The sequence below is a fragment of the Macaca mulatta genome, chromosome 7, assembly GCF_049350105.2.
Source record: "Macaca mulatta isolate MMU2019108-1 chromosome 7, T2T-MMU8v2.0, whole genome shotgun sequence".
In the NCBI taxonomy this organism is placed as follows: Eukaryota; Metazoa; Chordata; class Mammalia; order Primates; family Cercopithecidae; genus Macaca; species Macaca mulatta.
In genome coordinates, this window is record NC_133412.1 from 53,991,063 (window position 1) to 54,011,173 (window position 20,111).

The following is a 20,111-nucleotide window of genomic DNA, read 5'->3' on the forward strand; positions in this document are numbered from 1 at the left end:
TTTATTTATTTTTGAGACGGAGTCTTGCTCTGTTGCCCAGGCTGGAGTGCAGTGACACAGTTTTGGCCCACTGCAACCTCTGCTCCTGGGTTCAAGAGATTCTCCTGCCTCAGCCTCCCTAGTAGCTGGGATTACAGGTACAGGTACATGCCACCACACCTGGCTAATTTTTGTATTTTTAATGGAGACGGGATTTCACCATGTCGGCCAGGCTTGTCTTGAATTCCTAACCTCAGGTGATCCGCCTGCCTCGGCCTCCCAAAGTGCTGGGATTATAGGCATGAGCCACCACACCTGGCCTAGTATTTTTAAGACGCTAAAAATAATGGTTAAAGAATAGCAGTGGTGTCTAGAACAAATGTTAATTATTATTTTTATTTTTATTTTTTTTGAGACTGAGTCTTGCTCTGTTGCCCAGGCTGGAGTGTGGTGGCATAATCTTGGCTCACTGCAACCTCTGCCTCCCAGGTTTAAGTAGTTCTCTGCCCCAGCCTCCCGAGTAGTTGGGATTATAGGCATGTGCCACCATGTCCAGATCATTTTTGTATTTTTAGTAGAGATGGGATTTCACCATGTTGGCCAGGCTGGTCTTGAACTCCTGACCTTGTGGTACACCTGCCTTGGCCTCCCAAAGTGCTGGGATTACAGGCGTGATTTAATTATGGATCTGGATAAGATGTTATGGTTTAAAATCTGTGGATATATGAGATATTTTGATGAAAAAAACAATGCTGCTTTTGTACTTACAAAAAGGATAGTAATTTTCTAAAAGCTTCTTACATAGCTTTTTTATGTGTATGTTTTTCCTTGGGAATATATCTTAGGATTGAACTTCCTTGAAGTGACCCAAATGTCAGTATTATCTCTCACCTTTGTTATTGTAGAAACTGTTGTGGTTGTCAACTGGGTTGCCCTCCTAAAGTATGAGTCTAGTATATATTGACTGAAGTTGCTAATGGCTACATTTTTACTAATTCATATGGGGGAATGAATGAAGCACCCAGGCCAAAAACAAACAAAAACACACAAAAAAGGAAGGTATCTTTCTTTTTAAAAATTTAAATTATATGTCCGTATGCCTAACACCAAACTTTAGAAATAGAACCCCTTTTTTTTTTTTTTTTTTAATTAGTCCCTGTAGCCCCCGGTGTGCCCCTCCCTTGTCACTTCCTCTTTGGGGGGTATCTTTACGGGAATATGAAATCTTGGACAGGAAACTGGAGGATTTGTGACTGCAGGTAGTGTTTTCATTATTTTTTCCTGCTCTAGGTAGAACTTCAGGGAGGGGACGATCTGGGAGGTAAATGGCTGAATTTCTATTGGATTTGTGTTTCTGGACCATGGCTCCTGATACCAGAAAGAAGGGCCTTTTCTGGGGTTGGAGTATTTCTTAAGAGGCCTGGGAAGAATGTGATTGCCTTGAGCTAACTGACCTTATGAAGAGGACCTTAAACTGAATTGCCAAGTTATTAGTATCGGGATTCACAGACTTTGGAGGATAGCAGGTATGACTCAGAAAGATTTACAGGAAAGAGCCAGAACAGTGTATATTTATGGCCTCTGATGCCCATGGTGACAACTTGAATAATAAGAAAAATGGAACTTGAGATAAAGCATAACACAAAGATGCAGGAGGGAATGCGACCTGATCAGCAACTTAGCAAATCCAACTTGCTATGTATGCTTTTAAGGAAGTCACTTTTTGGTGTTTCAGGCAGCATCTGAATTACTGAATTGAATTCTGAGGTAGTACTTTAAGAATGGTCTATTTAGATAAATTTAGGTTCATTTAGAGAATAATTGCCGGGATTGGGAAGAGATTGTATTCCGTGTCCTGGGATAGCTGGCGAAATTGTGGATTTGGAGAGGAGAACATGGGGGTTGATGTTAGCTTGTCTTCAACTATTTGAAGGACTGTGTATATGGAAGCATTAGTTTTTATTTGTTTTTGGTGAACACAGGGCATAAAACTAGTAAGGCAGATTACAAAGAGGCGATTTTCAACTCAGTGTAAGGAAGTGATTTGTAACTATTTAGAGCCATTTGGTGATGCAGTCTTTAAAAACAGAATGTGCCTCTTCCTTAAGAATAACTTAGACGGCTAAGATGTTAAGATCTCAGATAACTTTCTGATATCCTTATAGAGCCTGAGAGTCTGTTTCTGAGTTAATATATACTAAGGTAACTGAAACTTCATTTTAACAGTCACCCTCAACCTTTTTTTTTTCCTCGAAGAACTTTTTATTTCTGTAAAATATGGATTCCTGAGTTCCAGGGTATAGACTTTATGGAATAGAGTCCCCGGATTTTGATGTGGAAGAGTTATTCTGAACTGTTTACAATGAATTAAATCATACATAATCAATGAAGCGGTTTTGTAGTCATTAGGGATTCACATGTTTAAATTTCTAAATAATAGGAGGTTAAATGAAGTTGTACTTTACTAAGCTTTACATCAACCTCTATACCTTTCATTATGTCTGTTAAATATAGGTGAAAGGTGAGCTATTTTATTTGAAAGTAGATTATAGTAACTGTCGTTAAGTTGCTATCTTGTGTCATTAAGTTGGTATCTTGTGGATAATCTTACATTTCTATTGCAAGTTAGAAAACGATTTCTTCTTATCCCTCATCTTATATCATCTTCCTCACTTCATATATTTTTATCAAGTCTGATGATCCTTGTCTTTTAATTGGACCCATTCATTATTGCTGATACTTGGGTCTGAATCTCCATCTTACAGATTCATTACTATTTGTCCTTCTTGCTTCACACTCCTTTTCATCTTTCTTTTGGATTTTTTTATTACTCTAGTTTCGTACCTCTGTCAGCATGGTAGTTCTTTTTTACTACCCTACAGTTACAATATGTCTTTGACTTGTCAAAGTCTAATATAAACTTGTAAATTTATATTTTTTCCTTTTCCTTGTCAATACAAGGACCTTAGAACACTGAGGTCATGTCCTCCCTGCCATATACGTGCTGCTGTCATCATGCATTTTAATTCTATACTTATCTAAAACTCTACACATAATTATGTAATTGGTCAATATCCATTTAGATCCACATGCACATTTGCTCTTTTTTATGCTCTTTATTCTCCACATTTTCATTGAGGATCCTCTTTCTCCTGTCTGAAAATAACCTTTAGTATTTCCTTTAGTGTGAGTCTGAAGATGAAAACAAAAACCTTTATTTTTCTTTCTTTGTTTTTTGAGACCAAGTTTCGCTCTTGTTGCACAGGCTGGAGTGCAAGTGGTGCAATCTCGACTCACCGCAAGTTCCGCCTCCCGGGTTCAAGCAATTCTCCTTCCTTAACCTTCCTGAGTAGCTGTGATTACAGGCATGCGCCACCACGCCTGGCTAATTTTGTATTTTTAGTAGAGACGGGTTTCTCCGTGTTGGTCAGGCTGGTCTCGAACTCCCGAACTCCGATCATCCGTCCGCCTCGGCCTCCCAAAGTGCTGGGATTATAGGCGTGAGTCACCGTCCCTGGCCTTTATTTCATTTTTGAAGATTATTTTCATTGAGTGTAAGTTTCTAGGGTTGGCAGTTTCTTTCAGTGCCTCAAAGATATCATTCTCTTATCCTAGCTTCCATTGTTTCTCTTGAAGTATTTATGGAGGTTAAATCTTGTGAAGTCTTTGATCAGATTTGGAAAATTATCAACAACCATATCTTCAGGTATTGGTTCTGTCCTATTCTTTTTTTGCTTCCAGGACTCTACGTATGTGATAAACTTTTCACTATCTTTTTTATTTTCTGCATTTTCTTTTCTTTTTTTTTTTTTTTTTTTTTTTTTTTTTTGAGATGGAGTCTCACTCTGTCGCCCAGGCTGGAGTGCAGTGGCCGGATCTCAGCTCACTGCGAGCTCCGCCTCCTGGGTTCACGCCATTCTCCTGCCTCAGCCTCCCGAGTAGCTGGGACTACAGGCGCCCACAACCGCGCCCGGCTAATTTTTTGTATTTTTAGTAGAGACGGGGTTTCACTGTGGTCTCGATCTCCTGACCTTGTGATCCGCCCGCCTCGGCCTCCCAAAGTGCTGGGATTACAGGCGTGAGCCACCGCGCCCGGCCTATTTTCTGCATTTTCTACCATTTTGTTTTTCTGACCTATTTTCCAGTTTACTGAATCTCTTTTCTGCTAAGTTACTGCTGTGGTTAAACTTATCCATTAAGCTACTAATTTCAGCTGTTGTATTTCTAAATTTTAGAATTTCCATATGGTTCATTTTTATAATTTGCATTTCTCTACCAGGCTTTCAGTCTTGTCTTTTCTTTCCTCGCTTATGTTCAACAGAGTTAACTCTATTATCTTGACCCCTTGTGGTTATGTGTCTGTTATTTGCTTCTCTTGTTTTCTATTTGTCTTTGTCTCATGTGGCTTATTTTTAGTGATAGACATTATATATGAAAAATTATAGAACTAATTTGAAGCCTTGGATGATAATCTTCTCCAGAGAGGATTTATATTTGCCCCTGCCAGGGGCTTGGAAATTAGCAACCCAGGATTGCCTCATGCAATCAGGGATTGAGATGATTCAAGCTGGCCTCATTCCCTGTCAGGGCAATTTGCAGTTGGTTCTTCAGGGTCGCAGCCTTAGGAGTGGGAGACTTAGCAGGGCCTCTCCTCGGTGAACGCTGGGCTGCAATGTTTATCTCTCTGTGAGCTCTGTGAGGCTGTGAGTTCTAGCTCAGCTTGTGAACCTCTTCTTTTTCTCTTCTGTAATTGGAAGAAAACCCAAGGGGGGAAAAAAAAGATCCTGCTCTCTGGTGTTCCCTTTTCTTAGCCCTGAAATTGTTATGTTTTGTTCACCTTTCTAGTTTTCAGTCAGAAAATTGATCTAAATTACCTAGTCTATCATTATTGGAATGGTTCCTTTATATAGTTCTAGTGAAGTGGAACCCCTTCATGTGTTTCATCAGTTTACCATAACACTGTTCTGTTTGGGCCTGATTTTAACTTCATTTTTATTTGATTTGGTTTTCATTTTGGTTTTGAGTACTAATTTTATGATTCTTACCTATTATCTGATAATAAATGTACACATTCTTTATAGTATCTTTTAAAATCTTCTAAATAGTATAACATTAAGGATGTTCTTAAAATTAATTAAACTTGCTTATTTGCTTTTTAGGATAACTTTCCATTTGATCCTCCGTTTGTTCGAGTGGTGTTACCTGTTCTCTCAGGAGGGTAAGTTTAAGCAATTACTTAAAAAGAAATTTTTTTTCAGTTAAAAAAAATTTTTTTTATGGAGACGAGGTCTCACTATGTTGTTGTGGCTGGTTTTGAACTCCTGGGCTCAAGTGATCCTCCCACCTTGGCCTCTGAAAGTGCTGGGATTACAGGCATGAGGCCACTGTGCCTGGCTTGCATTTTTTTTTTTTTTTAAGTGTGCACCAGAATCATTTGGAGAGCTAGTCCCAGAGTTTCTCATTCAGTAGGTCTGTGGTAGGGCCTGAGTATTTACATTTTTAAGAAGTTTCCAGGTGAAGATGATACCGTTGTTCTGGGCCCACACTTAGAACCATTGATTATAAAGCATTATATTGTTGAGAGGTAGAGTTTTTAATGATTCATACACACACGTATTTATACATATACACACATACACACACATATATACACACACATATTTTTACCCTAAAAAAGCTAATGTTTTTCTTTTTTTTTTTTGAGACAGAGGCTCGCTCTGTCGCCCAGGCTGGAGTGCAGTGGCCGGATCTCAGCTCACTGCAAGCTCCGCCTCCCGGGTTCACGCCATTCTCCTGCCTCAGCCTCCTGAGTAGCTGGGACTACAGGCGCCCGCCACCTCGCTCGGCTAGTTTTTTATGTATTTTTAGTAGAGACAGGGTTTCACCGTGTTCGCCAGGATGGTCTCAATCTCCTGACCTTGTGATCCGCCCGTCTCGGCCTCCCAAAGTGCTGGGTTACAGGCTTGAGCCACCGCGCCCGGCCTAAAAAGCTAATGTTTTTCAAATGTAAATTGTGATTGAGGGTTTAGAGAATGTTATGATTAAAGAGTGGTCCCCACATGCCTGTGATCCTAATTGGTACTTCTAGGGATAATCATGGGAAATCTCATGGACCTATGGAACTGGCTAATTACTTCTACAGGTAATACTTGCAGTTTAGTAGGGTCGAATGGTAATTGTATTGCTGCTTCTTGTGGTTGGAAGTCTTACAGAAGAGGGGGAAAAGATCACAATTTGTTAGGTTATTTATGAAATGTTCAGTAGGCCCTCAAAGTATGAGCAGTTTAACTTGAGAATTTTCAAACACTCGGCTGACTAATTCTATTATGTGACATAATCTACATTATGGTGATTAAAAACTAAATATATCCAGCCCTTACTTTGATCATTTCTATGGTTGAGATAGTAATAGTTGTATTTAGGGTAAAAATATGAGTGACTATATCAGACTTCAGAACTTTCTCCAGAAGAGCTTTGTTCCTACAGTTATTTTTAGTTATATTTGCTTTACATGCTTATATATGTGTTTTGGGGGGCTAAAATCCTGTTAAGAATCATTTCTTGTAGTCAAAATACATACTAATTTGCTGTTGATACTACAGAACTAGTTATTTGGGCATGGTGTCCATCTATAAAGCTCAGAGAAACAAAAAGTATGTGTGTTTTTTTTTAACCTTAGTATTACATATGGATATGCTGAGCTCATTTTGAGTTCTGCCACATGGTAAAGCAATATAATTTTTATTTATTTATGTATTTATTTATTGAGACAGGTTCTCTCTTTGTTGCCCAGGCTGGAGTGCAGTGGTGCAGTTATGGCTCACTGCAATCTCTGCCTCCCGGGCTCAAGATATCCTTCCACCTCAGCCTCCTAAGTAGCTGGGATGCCACCATGCCCAGCTAATTGTTGTATTTTGGGTAGAGATGAGGTTTTGCCATGTTGCTCAGGCTGGTCTTGAACTCCTGGGCTGAAGCCATCTACCCACCTCAGCCTTGCAAAGTACTAGGATTACAAGTCTAAGCCACTGTGCCTGGCCCAATATTGTTTTTTAAAATTATTTTATTTTTCTTTTTTGTTTTTAATTTTTTCTTTAAATTTTATGTATTTCAATATTGTTTAAGAGTTTACTTGGCCGGGCGCGGTGGCTCAAGCCTGTAATCCCAGCACTTTGGGAGGCCGAGGCGGGCGGATCACAAGGTCAGGAGATCGAGACCACAGTGAAACCCCGTCTCTACTAAAAATACAAAAAAATTAGCCGGGCGCGGTGGCGGGCGCCTGTAGTCCTAGCTACTCAGGAGGCTGAGGCAGGAGAATGGCGTGAACCCAGGAGGCGGAGCTTACAGTGAGCCGAGATCGCGCCACTGCACTCCAGCCTGGGCAACAGCGTGAGACTCTGTCTCAAAAAAAAAAAAACAAAAAAAAAAAAACAAAAAAAAAAAAACAAAAAAAAAAAAACAAAAAAAAAAAAACAAAAAAAAAGAGTTTACTTACCTGACACCTCCAACCTAATCTTTGCCATAGCTCCCAAAATGTTAAGCACTAATACAGTTTTTTGTTTTGTTTTTTTCTTTTTTTGAGACGGAGTCTTGCTGTCACCAGGCTGGAATGCGGTGGCGTGATCTCGGCTCACTGCAACCTCTGCCTTCCTGGGTTCGAGCAATTCTCCTGCCTCAGCCTCCCGAGTAGCTAGGACTACAGGCATGTGCCACCATGCCCAGCTAATTTTTGTATTTTTAGTGGAGATGGGGCTTCACCATGTTGGTCAGGATGGTCTCGATCTCTTGACCTCGTGGTCTGCCCACCGCAGCCTCCCAAAGTGCTGGGATTATAGGCGTGAGCTACCACACCAGCCTAGTGGTTTGTTAATAGATATTTGTTTTGAGGGGATTGCAAGGTTTTGGGGAAACCAGGTTCAAAATATCTTTTACCAAAGGACTTCTTGGAGGCTTAATGCTGTTTTCTATTTTTCCCAAAATTGTTTAATAATTTACACAATAGCATCTCAGAGGACGGTGTCCTCTGGCTTACTCTCTGGGAAATGCTGTTCTGTTGGAAATCCAGAGTTCTGAGTGATTCTCATGTGTTTGCTGCTGCAGAGCAGGAGATGCTGAAGGGATTCCTTTGTGAGCAGATGTTAGAGGTCTCCTTTTGACAGGTTGTTACAAAGTTGATCACAAATACACTATTACAGTGAGTGGAAGTTCCAGGTTGGGTGTGAAACAGTTGTTTAGAATTGTGTACAGCTTTATTTTGTTACCGCTAAAGCTTCCCTAGACTGTTTTTGGATCAGGCAGTAAAATTGCTATAAAAAGTACTTCTCTTGTCATAAAACCTAATGATAAGTTTCGGAAGTTGAATGTTAGGTAACCCAGCCAAGTATTTACATATACAAAATAAACACGAGACTGAAAAATAGTAAATTTTTAACTTTTCTCTTGCTCACAACACCAGCCTTTTACTAGCCACCAAGTCATAGTTCCTATGTTTTTCATAGTTTAATGTTAAAATATCTTTAACGAAGCCTTTACTGACTGGGGAGAAACGACATAACTATTGTGCTTTAATTTTTTTTTTTTTTTTGAGACAGAATCTCACTCTGTTGCCCAGGCTGTAGTGCAGTGGCGTAATCTTGGCTCACTGCAACCTACACCTCCTGGGTTCAAGCCATTCTCCTGCCTCAGCCTCCTGAATAGCTGGAACTACAGGCATGTGCCACCATGCCCAGCTAATTTTTGTATTTGTAGTAGAGATAGGGTTTCACCATGTTGACCAGCCTGGTCTCAAACTCCTGGCCTCAAGTGATCCATCCACCTGGGCCTCCCAAAGTGCTGGATTATGGCATGAGCCACTGTGCCTGGCCAACTATTGTGCTTTAGTTGTATGTGCTTGTTTATAAAAGTGTGTGTGTTTACTCAGTATTCCCATAAGCATGGGAAAAGGAAGACAGGTCATTTTTTGTTCAAAATCTTAGAGAAAAAAAATGATCAAGGAAAAGATTTGGAAGAAATTTGCAAATTCAGAATAAATATATAAAAACATTTTTATCAGCCAGATGCGGTGGCTCACGCCTGTAATCCCAGCACTTTTGGAGGCCAAGGCAGGTGGATCATCTGAGTCAGGAGTTTGAGACCAGCCTGGCCAACATGGTGAAACCCTGTCTCTACTAAAAATACAAAAATTAGCTGGGCGTGGTGGTGGGTGCCTGTAATCCCAGCTAGTCGGGAAGCTGAGGCAGGAGAATCGCTTGAACCCAGGAGGTGGAGGTTGCAGTGAGCCGAGATCGCCCCATTGCAGTCCAGCCTGGGCAACAGGGCGAGATTCCGTCTCAAAAAAAGTTTTTTTTTTTATCAGAACATTTTAAAATGTGATTATAAAATTGACCAGTATAGCTTTTCAACATTTTATTGTAAGAATTCCAAGAATTTAAGTTTATGACCTTAGTTTACCGCCTAGAGACAAATACATGAAGTTATGAATAATGCCGTTTTCAATTTTAAAATCTGTTACGTAGTTTCTTAATTGATTCTTTTTTGCCACGGTGTTATTGTTCTCATTATTCAAATGAATAATTTGAATAATAAGTCAGCTTGTGACCTACTCAAATAAATCTTCTGATTCCTAATAAAGTGTTTTTCATTATACCAAATGCCAAGTGTATGAGGGGATTACAAGTACTAAGTACTCCATTGATTATCAAATGCTAACTATGGACTTAATTTATCAGAGGTTTAAAGCAGCAAAGAGTTGCTCTGGCAACAGTGACCTGAAGACTTCATGAAGTAGGTGGGATCCCAGTTAGGCAGTGAAATGTGAGTGGGGTTTGGTCAGCTGGTGGAGGCTGAAGGAAAATGATTTACATAGGTGAAAAATAAACACAATTAGGTATCTAGGAAAGAGAATGAGATACTCAAAGTATACCAGACCAGTTTGAGCTATAACACAAGGAGGGTAGGACTCATGTAGAAGAGTTGTAGGAAATAGTGCTGATGTAATATCTTGTACTTAAAACAGTTCTGTGGACTGGTCAGACCTTTTTTTTCCCCTCTGCTAAGTAAACTATCACCCTGGCTATTCATCTTTCTGTATAACTGGTTGAGAAATGGGAGTAACAGTAAAGAAACTATTGTAAAGTAAATCTGGTGACAGCAGAAGAGAATATGAGACACGTTGTGCTCACAGAGCCTAGAAGAGTGTGACAGTAGTTGAGGACCACGCTGTTGTCTTAAGAGTGAAGTGAGGAGAACCTACATTGGTTTGGTAGTCACTGGAGTGGAAGGAGGAGTGAAATGTGAAAGCTCATTGGAGGCAAAATCAAAATGGCTTGGTCTTCATAGTGAATTATTAAGTGAGGAGGAGGAATTATTTGCTGACTTGGGAAGAAGTAGAAGCTTGCCATCTCAGTCAGGGTAAAGCTTAAGCATTGTGTGATTCCAGATAGATTATTGAGCAGTTTTCTATGTATTTCATATCCCACATCTTCTAGTTATGACCCTATTTCTTTATTTCTTGACATAGCCAAACATTTTTTAAACTAACAGCTTTATTGTGATACAGTTTATATATTATAAAACTCACCCTTTGAAGTGTACAATTCAGTGGTTTTTAGTATATTCAGAGTTGTGCAGCCATTACTACTACCTAATTTCAGAACATTTTCATTACTTCAAAAATAAACCCTGTACTGATAGGCAGTCACTCCCTATACCCGTCTCCCCCACCATTGATTCTGGCAACCTCTCATCTAATTTTTCTCTGTAGATTTGCCTATCCTGGACATTTCATATAAATAGAATCATACAAAATATGGCTTTTTGTGACTCGTGTTTTTTACAGTGATTTTTAAATGAAATATCCGAAGAGGCTAAGCTTAGGATAGTGTTTGCTGTACAACTTTGGCAACTGAACTTTTTTAAAGTTGAAAATACTGTATTACGGTGTCCATACATATGACATGTTATCCTTAGATGACCCTTACTTAGATCATTAATGTTTTTTCCCTAGTATTCTTGAACTGTCTCAATATTCAGCAGGAACCCTTTGGAGGCAAAGAGCAGTAAGAATTTGGAACACATATTGACAAAAGGAATGTCATTTAATACAGAAGTAGAATCGACCACTTTTAAATGTCGATGCTGCTGAAAGTGTATATTAAGGAAAAGTTTAGTTATCTTACTTTTTGTGTAGGTACTAGAACTGCTCGTCTTGTGTTCAACAAACATTTGTGTAGGTATTACGTACTCGTACAAATGCACTTTCTTTTGACCTGAAAATCCAAAAACTCCCTTTCTTCCTACCTCCTAAGACTCTGCATCCTCAAAGGAAGAGTGGGGTATCTTAAAGGAAAGGTGGTTGTGGTTGGATAATAGGTAAAATGTCTACTGTGTACTTCCTTTTCCTGAAACAAGTTCCTGTCTACCATCAGCATTTCCAAAATTTGAAGATCATGTGTGGTGTTAACTCATTAACCAATTATTAAGCTTTGAGCAATTGTGGAACCAAAATCTAAATGAGTACCTAGATCTTCTAATTCTGTTAAATCAGTGAGTGCACATTACGTACAATACTTTTAGCCCAGTAGGAGAGTTAAAGAGTGGAAGATAGATTTCTATGTTTGAGAAATAGAATACACAAAGAAAAAAAAATTAATCCCATGAGTCTTCTGAATTTAAGTTTTTGGAGAGTTTTTCTTTTAGGTTTTTTTCCCTTCCATTAATTTTTCACTTTGAAAGGTCCTAGGGTTTGGGCAAAGCAAGTGGGGAGAGACACTTGCTTGGATTCTCCAGGATGGGGGAGTTGAAGAGGACTTCTTTCCCTAATTTTATTATTAAATTTTGTCACTATAACAATTATTAATGTTAGTGGTCTACAGTAAAAGTTTTTAGATGCCTTCTCTGCAAAGTAATTTGGTTAGTCGACACAAGGATGCCTTTGGTTAGCTGGAGTGGAAGATGTGCAGGGTAGAGTGGTCTTGGCAAGTCTTCTGGGGGGAAATACAGCATTTGGAAGGGTAGGAAGCGGAAGGAATCTCAAACAAGGGAAAGACATGGGCAGAGCCCCAGAGGACAGAACAATTTGTGGTGGACTTGGTGTCCACATAGACCTAATCAGTGGTCTTAGCTTTTGTGTTTTCAAAATTACCACAGTTTTTGTTCTAAAACTATCATTCCCTTGATTTTTTAGGCATGATATTTATGTATTTTGAAATTTAACATAAAGGAGAAATGAAATTTTGTTTGAGAAAGATAAAGGTTAAAAAATCATTACCTAAATAATGATTTTCTAATGGGAGATTTGGTTCATCCCCAGAAGTTATCTTTGGTTCAGAGAATAGTCTTCAGGCCTAGAAAGAGCTTAAGGAATTCCAGAGAGGAGCTCCATGGTCAGAACCATTTGATTCTCACAACAGAATGGGTAAAAACAGTTTGGAACCATAAAGCCATGCAGATGTTAATAGCATGGATAGGGTAAGGTCAGTGTCACTGTCGGGAAAAACTCTTGGCTGTAACATCATGGTAGAGTTTCAGATGTAAAGAACACACGAATGCCATTTAAGGAAACTGGTTCTTCTGCCCCTATTCTTTGGAATATTTAGGGCTAAGTTCTTACTTACTGATATCATACAAATCTGAAAGTATTATGTTCTAAGAACCATTAGAAAAAATTGACTAGAATTTCAGAGGGATTACATTAGCGTGATAACATTAGAATTTTTAAGTTACCCATAGTCCTATATCCCTAACAACTGTTTTCATGTTATTTTCTCATCTTTACTTGTATGCATATTTTCTTGGTAATGGCACTTAGAAATTGTTTACGGAGGAATAATTCTCGAATTTTGTATGACTCCTTTTTTCTTTTTAAGGTATGTATTGGGTGGAGGAGCATTATGTATGGAACTTCTCACAAAACAGGTGACTTTTTTCTTATGGTACTCCATTTTCACCCGCAATTTAGTGTTTTGATCATGTAAATTAGATTGTAAGTAGAAAATTCTTTAATAGCTCCTACTTTTAAAGAAATTTTAGTTTATTTTTAAAATAGTTTCTACTTTCAAGAATGAAAAGGTAAACCAATAAAATGGCATTGTACTTGCTGCTGAATCTATGCTAGGATAGGCATTAAGAGTGATCTTTATTTAAGGTTCTAATTTGCTCATGTTGGGCACTTAGAACATTGGTTTGTTGTTTTTTTTTTTTTTGGTGAGATTCTGGAAATGTTCCAATTTTACTTTTTCCCCTTGACTATAGACTTTTTAACACTGATTTGCTGCTGTTGAGTTACATACCATTTTGTTAGGCCTTCCCAAGTGGGAATCAGAAATACTGCTGTATTTTAGAGATATTTTGTTCTTCCTGTAGGGCTGGAGCAGTGCCTACTCAATAGAATCAGTCATCATGCAAATAAATGCCACCTTAGTCAAAGGCAAAGCCAGAGTGCAGTTTGGAGCAAATAAGGTACTTTTGTTAAGAATTTTACATAAACCATAAGATATATTTTATATTTATGAGCTTTCTTCCTGTCTTGACTTAATTCTTTTTTGAGATAGTTTCATTTTCATTTGGTTTGTTTTCTTCTTGTTACAAAAGTGATCTATAGAAAATAAAGAATTATAAGAAAATTAAGGATACTAATTGATAATCACTTAATGATTTAATATCTGTTCTTTTAGTCTTTGTTATATTTGCTGTAGATAAACATGTCTACAGTTGTAAACTTATTATTGGTATGTATACTATAGTAAATTAAATTAAAAATTACATGTACTTTAAGGTTTTAAAAAATTGAGTTCATGTTATAGAACTAATTCCTGATAAGCTTTTATGTGCTAGGCTCTAGTCTTTTCATTTATTTATTTTTACTTTTTTTTTCTCTGTGCCTATTCTTACCAAGTTTTTTAAAAATCTTTTACTTTTTATTAACTCAATCCTCTTAATAACTTAAAAAGTAGATGCTATTATTATCTGCATTTTGTAGATCAGGTAACTGAAGCATACAGAAGTTAGACAACTTGTCTGAGGTGACAAGTGACAGAAAAAGGATTGGAACCAGTCTGGCTGCCCTAGGCCCAACCAAGGGGAGCTGAGAGCAAGCCATGGTACATAAGGATGTTGTTCAGGCTGGTTTTCTTTTCAGTTAACATGAAACATAGGCTGTAACATTAATTTTAGGACATAAGTGAGACAGCCTTTCAAAGCCAGAGGTTTGTTACCATGACTTTTAGCAAGAATTTGTGGTTTAAAGGCAAGATGGTGCTCTCAGAAGCTTCCATTCACTATGGAGGGAATGGTAGTTGAGTTAAATAGTGAAATCCTGGAGCACACAGTCTTCAGGGCAGCTTCTGACCTATTTCTATGGTCAGCATCTGTCTTTCCCTGCTGCCCATAACCTCCACTTATTCTCACATAGAATCCCCTAGACTGTGATCACATTCAGATGAGAGAACTATTTTGTTTTTTCCAGGGTAGGAGGAAGTGAGTCACTACCTATACTAAGCAGTCCAGTCTCCTGTGTATAAATGAGCAAGGTTGGGGAGCCAAATCTCTTGGAGAATCTCAGGATTATGCAAGATGGTAAAGTGGTCTCATGTTAGTTATATCCACAGCTCTCATCAGAAGCAGACACAGATACTTTTTGTAGGAAAGCATCTCTAATTTAAGCCTGTAGGATTCCCAAAGATTAAAAGAATTCACTCCAATCATAGCATTCAGGTAGTCAACTCAACATATTTGAGAATTGTCAGAAATAATAAATAATAGATATATTTCCCAAAGACAGTAAGTTTTGGAATTATCAGATACAAAACACATACTTCAGATATTAGAATTATGAGAAAATAGTTACATGTGAAATCTAAAATAAAGAAAAAAAGATGGAATCATAAAATTGAGCAAGCATTAAGACTGCCAGGAATGATGAGGAAGACCTGAAAAGAAAATGGATGAAATAGAACTTATAGAAATAAAAAATATAGATAGGTATGGTGGTTCACGCCTGTAATCCCAGCACTTTGGGAGGCCGAGGCAGGAGGATGGCTTGAGCCCAGGAGTTGGAGACCAGCCTGGGCAACGTGGTGAGAACTCATCTGTACAAAAAATACCCCCCTCCACCCTAAAAAAACAATTAACTGGGTATGGGGTACCTGTCTATAGTCTCAGCTACTCAGGAGGCTGAGGTGGGAAGATCACTTGAGCCCAGGAGGCCGAGGCTGCACTGAGGCATGTTCACGCCACTGCACTCCAGCCTGAGTGACAGTGAGACTGTTTCAAAATAAAGAAAAAATGTAATTGTTGAAATAAGAAACTCAGTAGATTAGATACCAGAAGAGAATTAATTGATTAGATGATTATCTCAAAAAAATACGTTAGAATGTTACACAGAGAGACATGGGGATAGATGATAGGGCAGAAGTTGGTGGGGTTGGTGGGGAGAGATCAGAGTGAGGGCTAAAATATGTCTTAGTGGAATCGCAGGAGGAGATATTAGAATTATACTAGAAAGTGAGAGAAATAGAAGTTCTAAAGGTGATAGAAGCAAGTCTACATAAATCAGTCATAACAAATGTAAATGGACTAAAGTTACCAGTTAGATTAAGTTAGTAAAATCCAGCTGTTTTAATCTTTATATTTAAAATATAAAGGTACAAAAAGGTTGAAAATTTTTATAAAGGAGAGTGATAAAGATATGCCAGTATACATTAACCAAAACCAAATGATGTAGCTTTAGTATCAAACAAAATAGGATTCTGGAACAGAAAGCATTAGTAACAATTTGATGATAAGTCTGTTAATTAGGAGGACATAGCAATTTTCGTATTTTATGTACCTATCAAAATAGCCTCAAAATACTCAGGAAAAACTGATAAAACCACAGGGAGAAAGAAGTTGACAAGTCCACTATCATAGTTGGAGATTTCAACATACCCTGCATACTACTAGTCAGATAAACAGAATGCCCCTATGTAGATTTGAATAACCAGTGAACAGGCATGGTATAATGGACATAGACGTCTGTACCTAATAATTAGATATAGATTGTTCTCAAGCATTTATGGACTATGGGAGAAAAATTAATTATAAATCCATAAAATCAGAAGATTTAAAAACAGTTGGTACCATACACACCATATCATTTAAATATGAAGCAGTTAAGGTTAGAAGGCAATAATGAAGAGATTAACAAAAAGCTATGTGAATTTGGAAATTAAACACAGCTGTAAATCATGGTTTTAAGAAGTAAAATGAAATTTTAAAATGCTTACAATTGAACCACAATTAAAATACTAGAATTCTATCTATACCTCTCTCCCCTCTTCTTCCTATCTGGAACATTCAAGAAGCTAATCTTTTTCAATGAACACCTCAAATACTGAAAAACAGAAAAGGACAGATGTCATTCTCTGATCTTAGTTAAATCTATAAGTTAATAATAAAACCAGAAAACAGATATTTCTTTCTGGAATTTTATAATTCATGCAAACAGCCCTTAGGTCAAAAAGGCCTTCAAAATTAAAACTGCAGAATATTTACAGAATAGCAATAATGCAATCATTACTTATCAGAGACTAAAGGAGAGCTCAGAGGAATGTTCATTGCCAAATCCTTATGCCATTAAGAAAAGAATGAAAATGAATCAAGCCTCTAACTGATTGCTAGACAGGACAATGAAAAACCCTGAAGGAGGCCGGGGACGGTGGCTCACTCCTGTAATCCTAGCACTTTGGTAGGCTGAGACGAGTGGATGACCTGAGCTCAGGAGTTCGAGACCACCCTGCGGAACATGGTGAAACCCATCTCTGCCAAAAAAACAAAACATGAAAATTAGCTGGGTGTGGTGGCAGATGCCTGTAATCCCAGCTGCTTGGGAGGCTGAGGCAGGAGAATTGCTTGAACCTGGGAGATGGAGGTTGCAGTGAGCTGAGATCCAGCCACTGCACTCTAGTCCAAGTGACAGAGCAAGACTCTGTCTCTTAAAAGAACCTGAAGGAAAGCAGAATGGGGAAATTATTAAAGATATACAAGCAGAAATCAGTGAGTTAGAAGAATAGGAAGGGCTAGACCCACAGTACAGTAAAGCCTCTGCAGAAACATTTGTTTAAACTGGGCATTTGAGTACCTTGCTACTGATATTGAGACTGGGGAAGGCCAACATTCTTATTTTCTCTTTGTGTTTTGGGTGGTGGGCAGTAGGGTTGGAAAGTGACTACTTCACAGTCATTTGGGAATTTCAGGGTATATATATTTTTTATGTACAGTTTGTTTCTGAATCTTATTTTTGTCCTTTTTGTGAAAATACTAAAAAAAACACTTTTTCATTAATGTTAAGAAAAACGTGTTACTATACATTTTATGTTTAGTTTATTAGGTGCATTATGGCAGGGCTGTACTATTTTATTTGTGTGTGTGTGTTTTTTTTGTTTGTTTGTTTGTTTGAGACGGAGTTTCGCTCTCGTTGCCCAGGCTGGAGTGCAATGGTGTGATCTCGGACTCACTGCAACCTCTGCCTCCCGGGTTCAAGCGATTCTCCTGCCTCAGCCTCCCAAGTAGCTGAGATTACAGGTGCGCGCCACCATGCCCGGCTAATTTGGTATTTTTAGTAGAGACGGGGTTTCTCCATGTTGGTCAGGCTGGTCTCGAGCTCCCGACCTCAGGTGATCCAACTGCCTCAGCCTCCCATAGTGCTGGTATTACAGATGTGAGCCACTGTGCCGGCCGGCTTTACTATTTTAAAGAGCTCTAGATGTTGAAAAAGACTACCCTGTAGAAAAATAGGAAAAGTCCTTACATAAATTTAACATGTTAAAAAAATAGGAAAAGGGTATAAAAAGTCTGTTTACAGAAATAGAAATAAATGGCTCATGAACACATTGGAGACATGCTCAGTCTCACTCAGTAATAGAAATACAAATTAAAACTGTACTGGGAGTCCATCTAGTATATTGTCAGAAATCTACAAATATTTGAAGCACTGCACTGGTGAGGCTGCATCAAGGCACTCTTACAGATGGCTGGTGGGCAGACACATTTGTGCAGTTATGTAATCTCAAAATTACTAAGGCATGTATAACTTTTGACCCAGGAGCTCTACTCTAGGACATTTTTACCAGTACTCAGCAGATATACGTACAAGGTTGCTCATGGCAACATTATAACAGCAAAATACTGACAACAACCTGATGTCCACCAATAGGGGACTGATTAAATATTTGAATATCCATGTAATAGAAATATTTCAGTGTTTAAAACAGGTATGTTCTATACTGATTTGGAACATTCTCCAGGATATGCTAGATGAGAAAAGGGGCAGATCAGTATCTGTAGCATGCAACTGTTAGTGAAGGAAAGCTGGGACAATGGCTAATAACAGTGGGCTGTACATGAATATTTTTGTGTAATCTTAAAGAAGAACATAAAAGAAATTAGTAATAGTGGTTAACTTGTGTGGAGGAAGGGGGTTGAATGGGAGGAAACTGGATGTTTAGGGTACAAGTAGGAGGGAGAGTTTTCACTTAGGATGTAGACATTTTTGAGTCTTGTGCTGTGTGAATTTATTATGCAAAAAATTCTGCGACATAATATAGTGGATAGATGGGTACCACTATGGAGAGTGTTCTGGTATATTAATTCGAAGTGAAGATATAGGTTGGTTGTATGGTGACAAAATTAATCCTAGATTTGGCTTCTTAAAAAGATTGTATATTTTTATCAAAAGAGGGCTCCTTTAGTAAGCCAGGTGCCAATTATGGGCGTTCTTTAGATTTCTAACTTAAAATGTCATTCATATGTATAGTCATGGAAGCTTAATATTTTCTTATCTGAAAGTAATATTTTGTAGTTGTTTTTAAAATAGAAGCTACATGAAGAACGTTTGAGTTTTATTAACATCCAGATATAATCCTTTAACTTGATTCAGCAATATGGAGACAGACTCTAGAACCAGAAAGCTTTGTAGTTGTCCAATGGTAGGAAGACTTATAAAAATGAACTGTGAGGCTTGTTGATTTTTATTGGGGTACAATTTTGGTTTTGTTATTTTTATAAAATTGTAGAGAATAATGAACTTGAGAAATGAGGCTATTAAGTTAAAATTGTTTTTGAAATGGAGAGTCAGTTTCCTGTGTTCTTTTAAGCACAGTGTGATGCATTCATAAATTTATTGTAATAATTTTCACCTAATTACACTTGATTTAAAATGTGTAATTCTCTTTCAGAATCAATATAATCTAGCAAGAGCCCAACAATCCTATAATTCCATTGTACAGATACATGAGAAAAATGGTATGTTTAATTCAATAAGTGTTTATTGCCGTTTAAGAAGTTTTAGATAATGTATTAATATTTACCGTTTTATTTTTCTGTTTTTGCTTTAGTTTCTTAAAGTACTGTTACCATAGTGAAAAAAACTTGTGCTGCATACAAAAATCTTTATTTATTTATTTTATTTTATTTTTTTTGTTTCTTGAGATGGAGTCTTGTTCTGTCACCCTGGCTGGAGTGCAGTGCTGCTATCTTGACTCACTGCCAGCTCCGCTTCCCAGGTTCATTCCATTCTTCCTCTGCCTCCTAAGTAGCTGGGACTACAGGCGCCTGCCACCATGCCTGGCTAATTTTTTTTTTTTTGTATTTTTAGTAGAGATGGGGTGTCACCATGTTAGCCAGGAAGGTCTCGATCTCCTGACTTTGTGATCCACCCACCTCGGCCTCCCAAAGTGCTGGGGTTACAGGTGTGAGTCATCGCGCCACAAACCTTAACATTGTACTTCAATCAAAATTTTTGTATCCTATACACTTGGCCTAGGTATCTCAGAGTCAGAATCAAGATTTTTTTTTTTTTTTTTTTTTTTTTTAGTAGATTAATGCATGACTCACTTTACTTACTTGAAATCAATGGTTGTAGGAATTGAGTTAAAGGCAACTCTTTATAGATGGAGTTCTTGTTGTTACAACTGGAGTGCAGTGGTTGTTTATAGGTGTGATCATAGTGGACTGCAGCCTCAAGCTCCTGGGCTGATGTGATCCTCCTGCCTCAGTCTCCCCAGTAGCTCGGACTGTAGGCACAAGCCACCATGCCTGTAAAGTATACTTTACTTTGCTAGAAATGTGTCAGTTTGTGACTTAAGATTTGTGTTTTGTGC

The 20,111-nt window shown here is 38.1% G+C and overlaps 1 protein-coding gene across 16 annotated transcripts in view; it reads left to right on the forward strand.

The window, feature by feature from the left end:
• Positions 1-20,111, forward strand: part of UBE2Q2 (ubiquitin conjugating enzyme E2 Q2) — a 59,081-nt gene that overhangs the window by 36,578 nt on the left and 2,392 nt on the right. For 7 of the 16 annotated variants that reach the window (XM_077939951.1, XM_015142774.3, XM_077939955.1 and 4 more), the window contains 4 exons: positions 5,139-5,197; positions 12,843-12,891; positions 13,339-13,434; positions 19,188-19,254. In XM_077939951.1, coding sequence (XP_077796077.1) covers positions 5,139-5,197; positions 12,843-12,891; positions 13,339-13,434; positions 19,188-19,254 — 271 coding nt within the window. Of the gene's footprint in view, positions 1-1,269; positions 1,506-5,138; positions 5,198-12,842; positions 12,892-13,338; positions 13,435-19,187; positions 19,255-20,111 lie in introns of all 16 variants that reach the window. The other 9 variants (XM_077939949.1, XM_077939953.1, XM_077939952.1 and 6 more) reach the window with 5 other exon arrangements.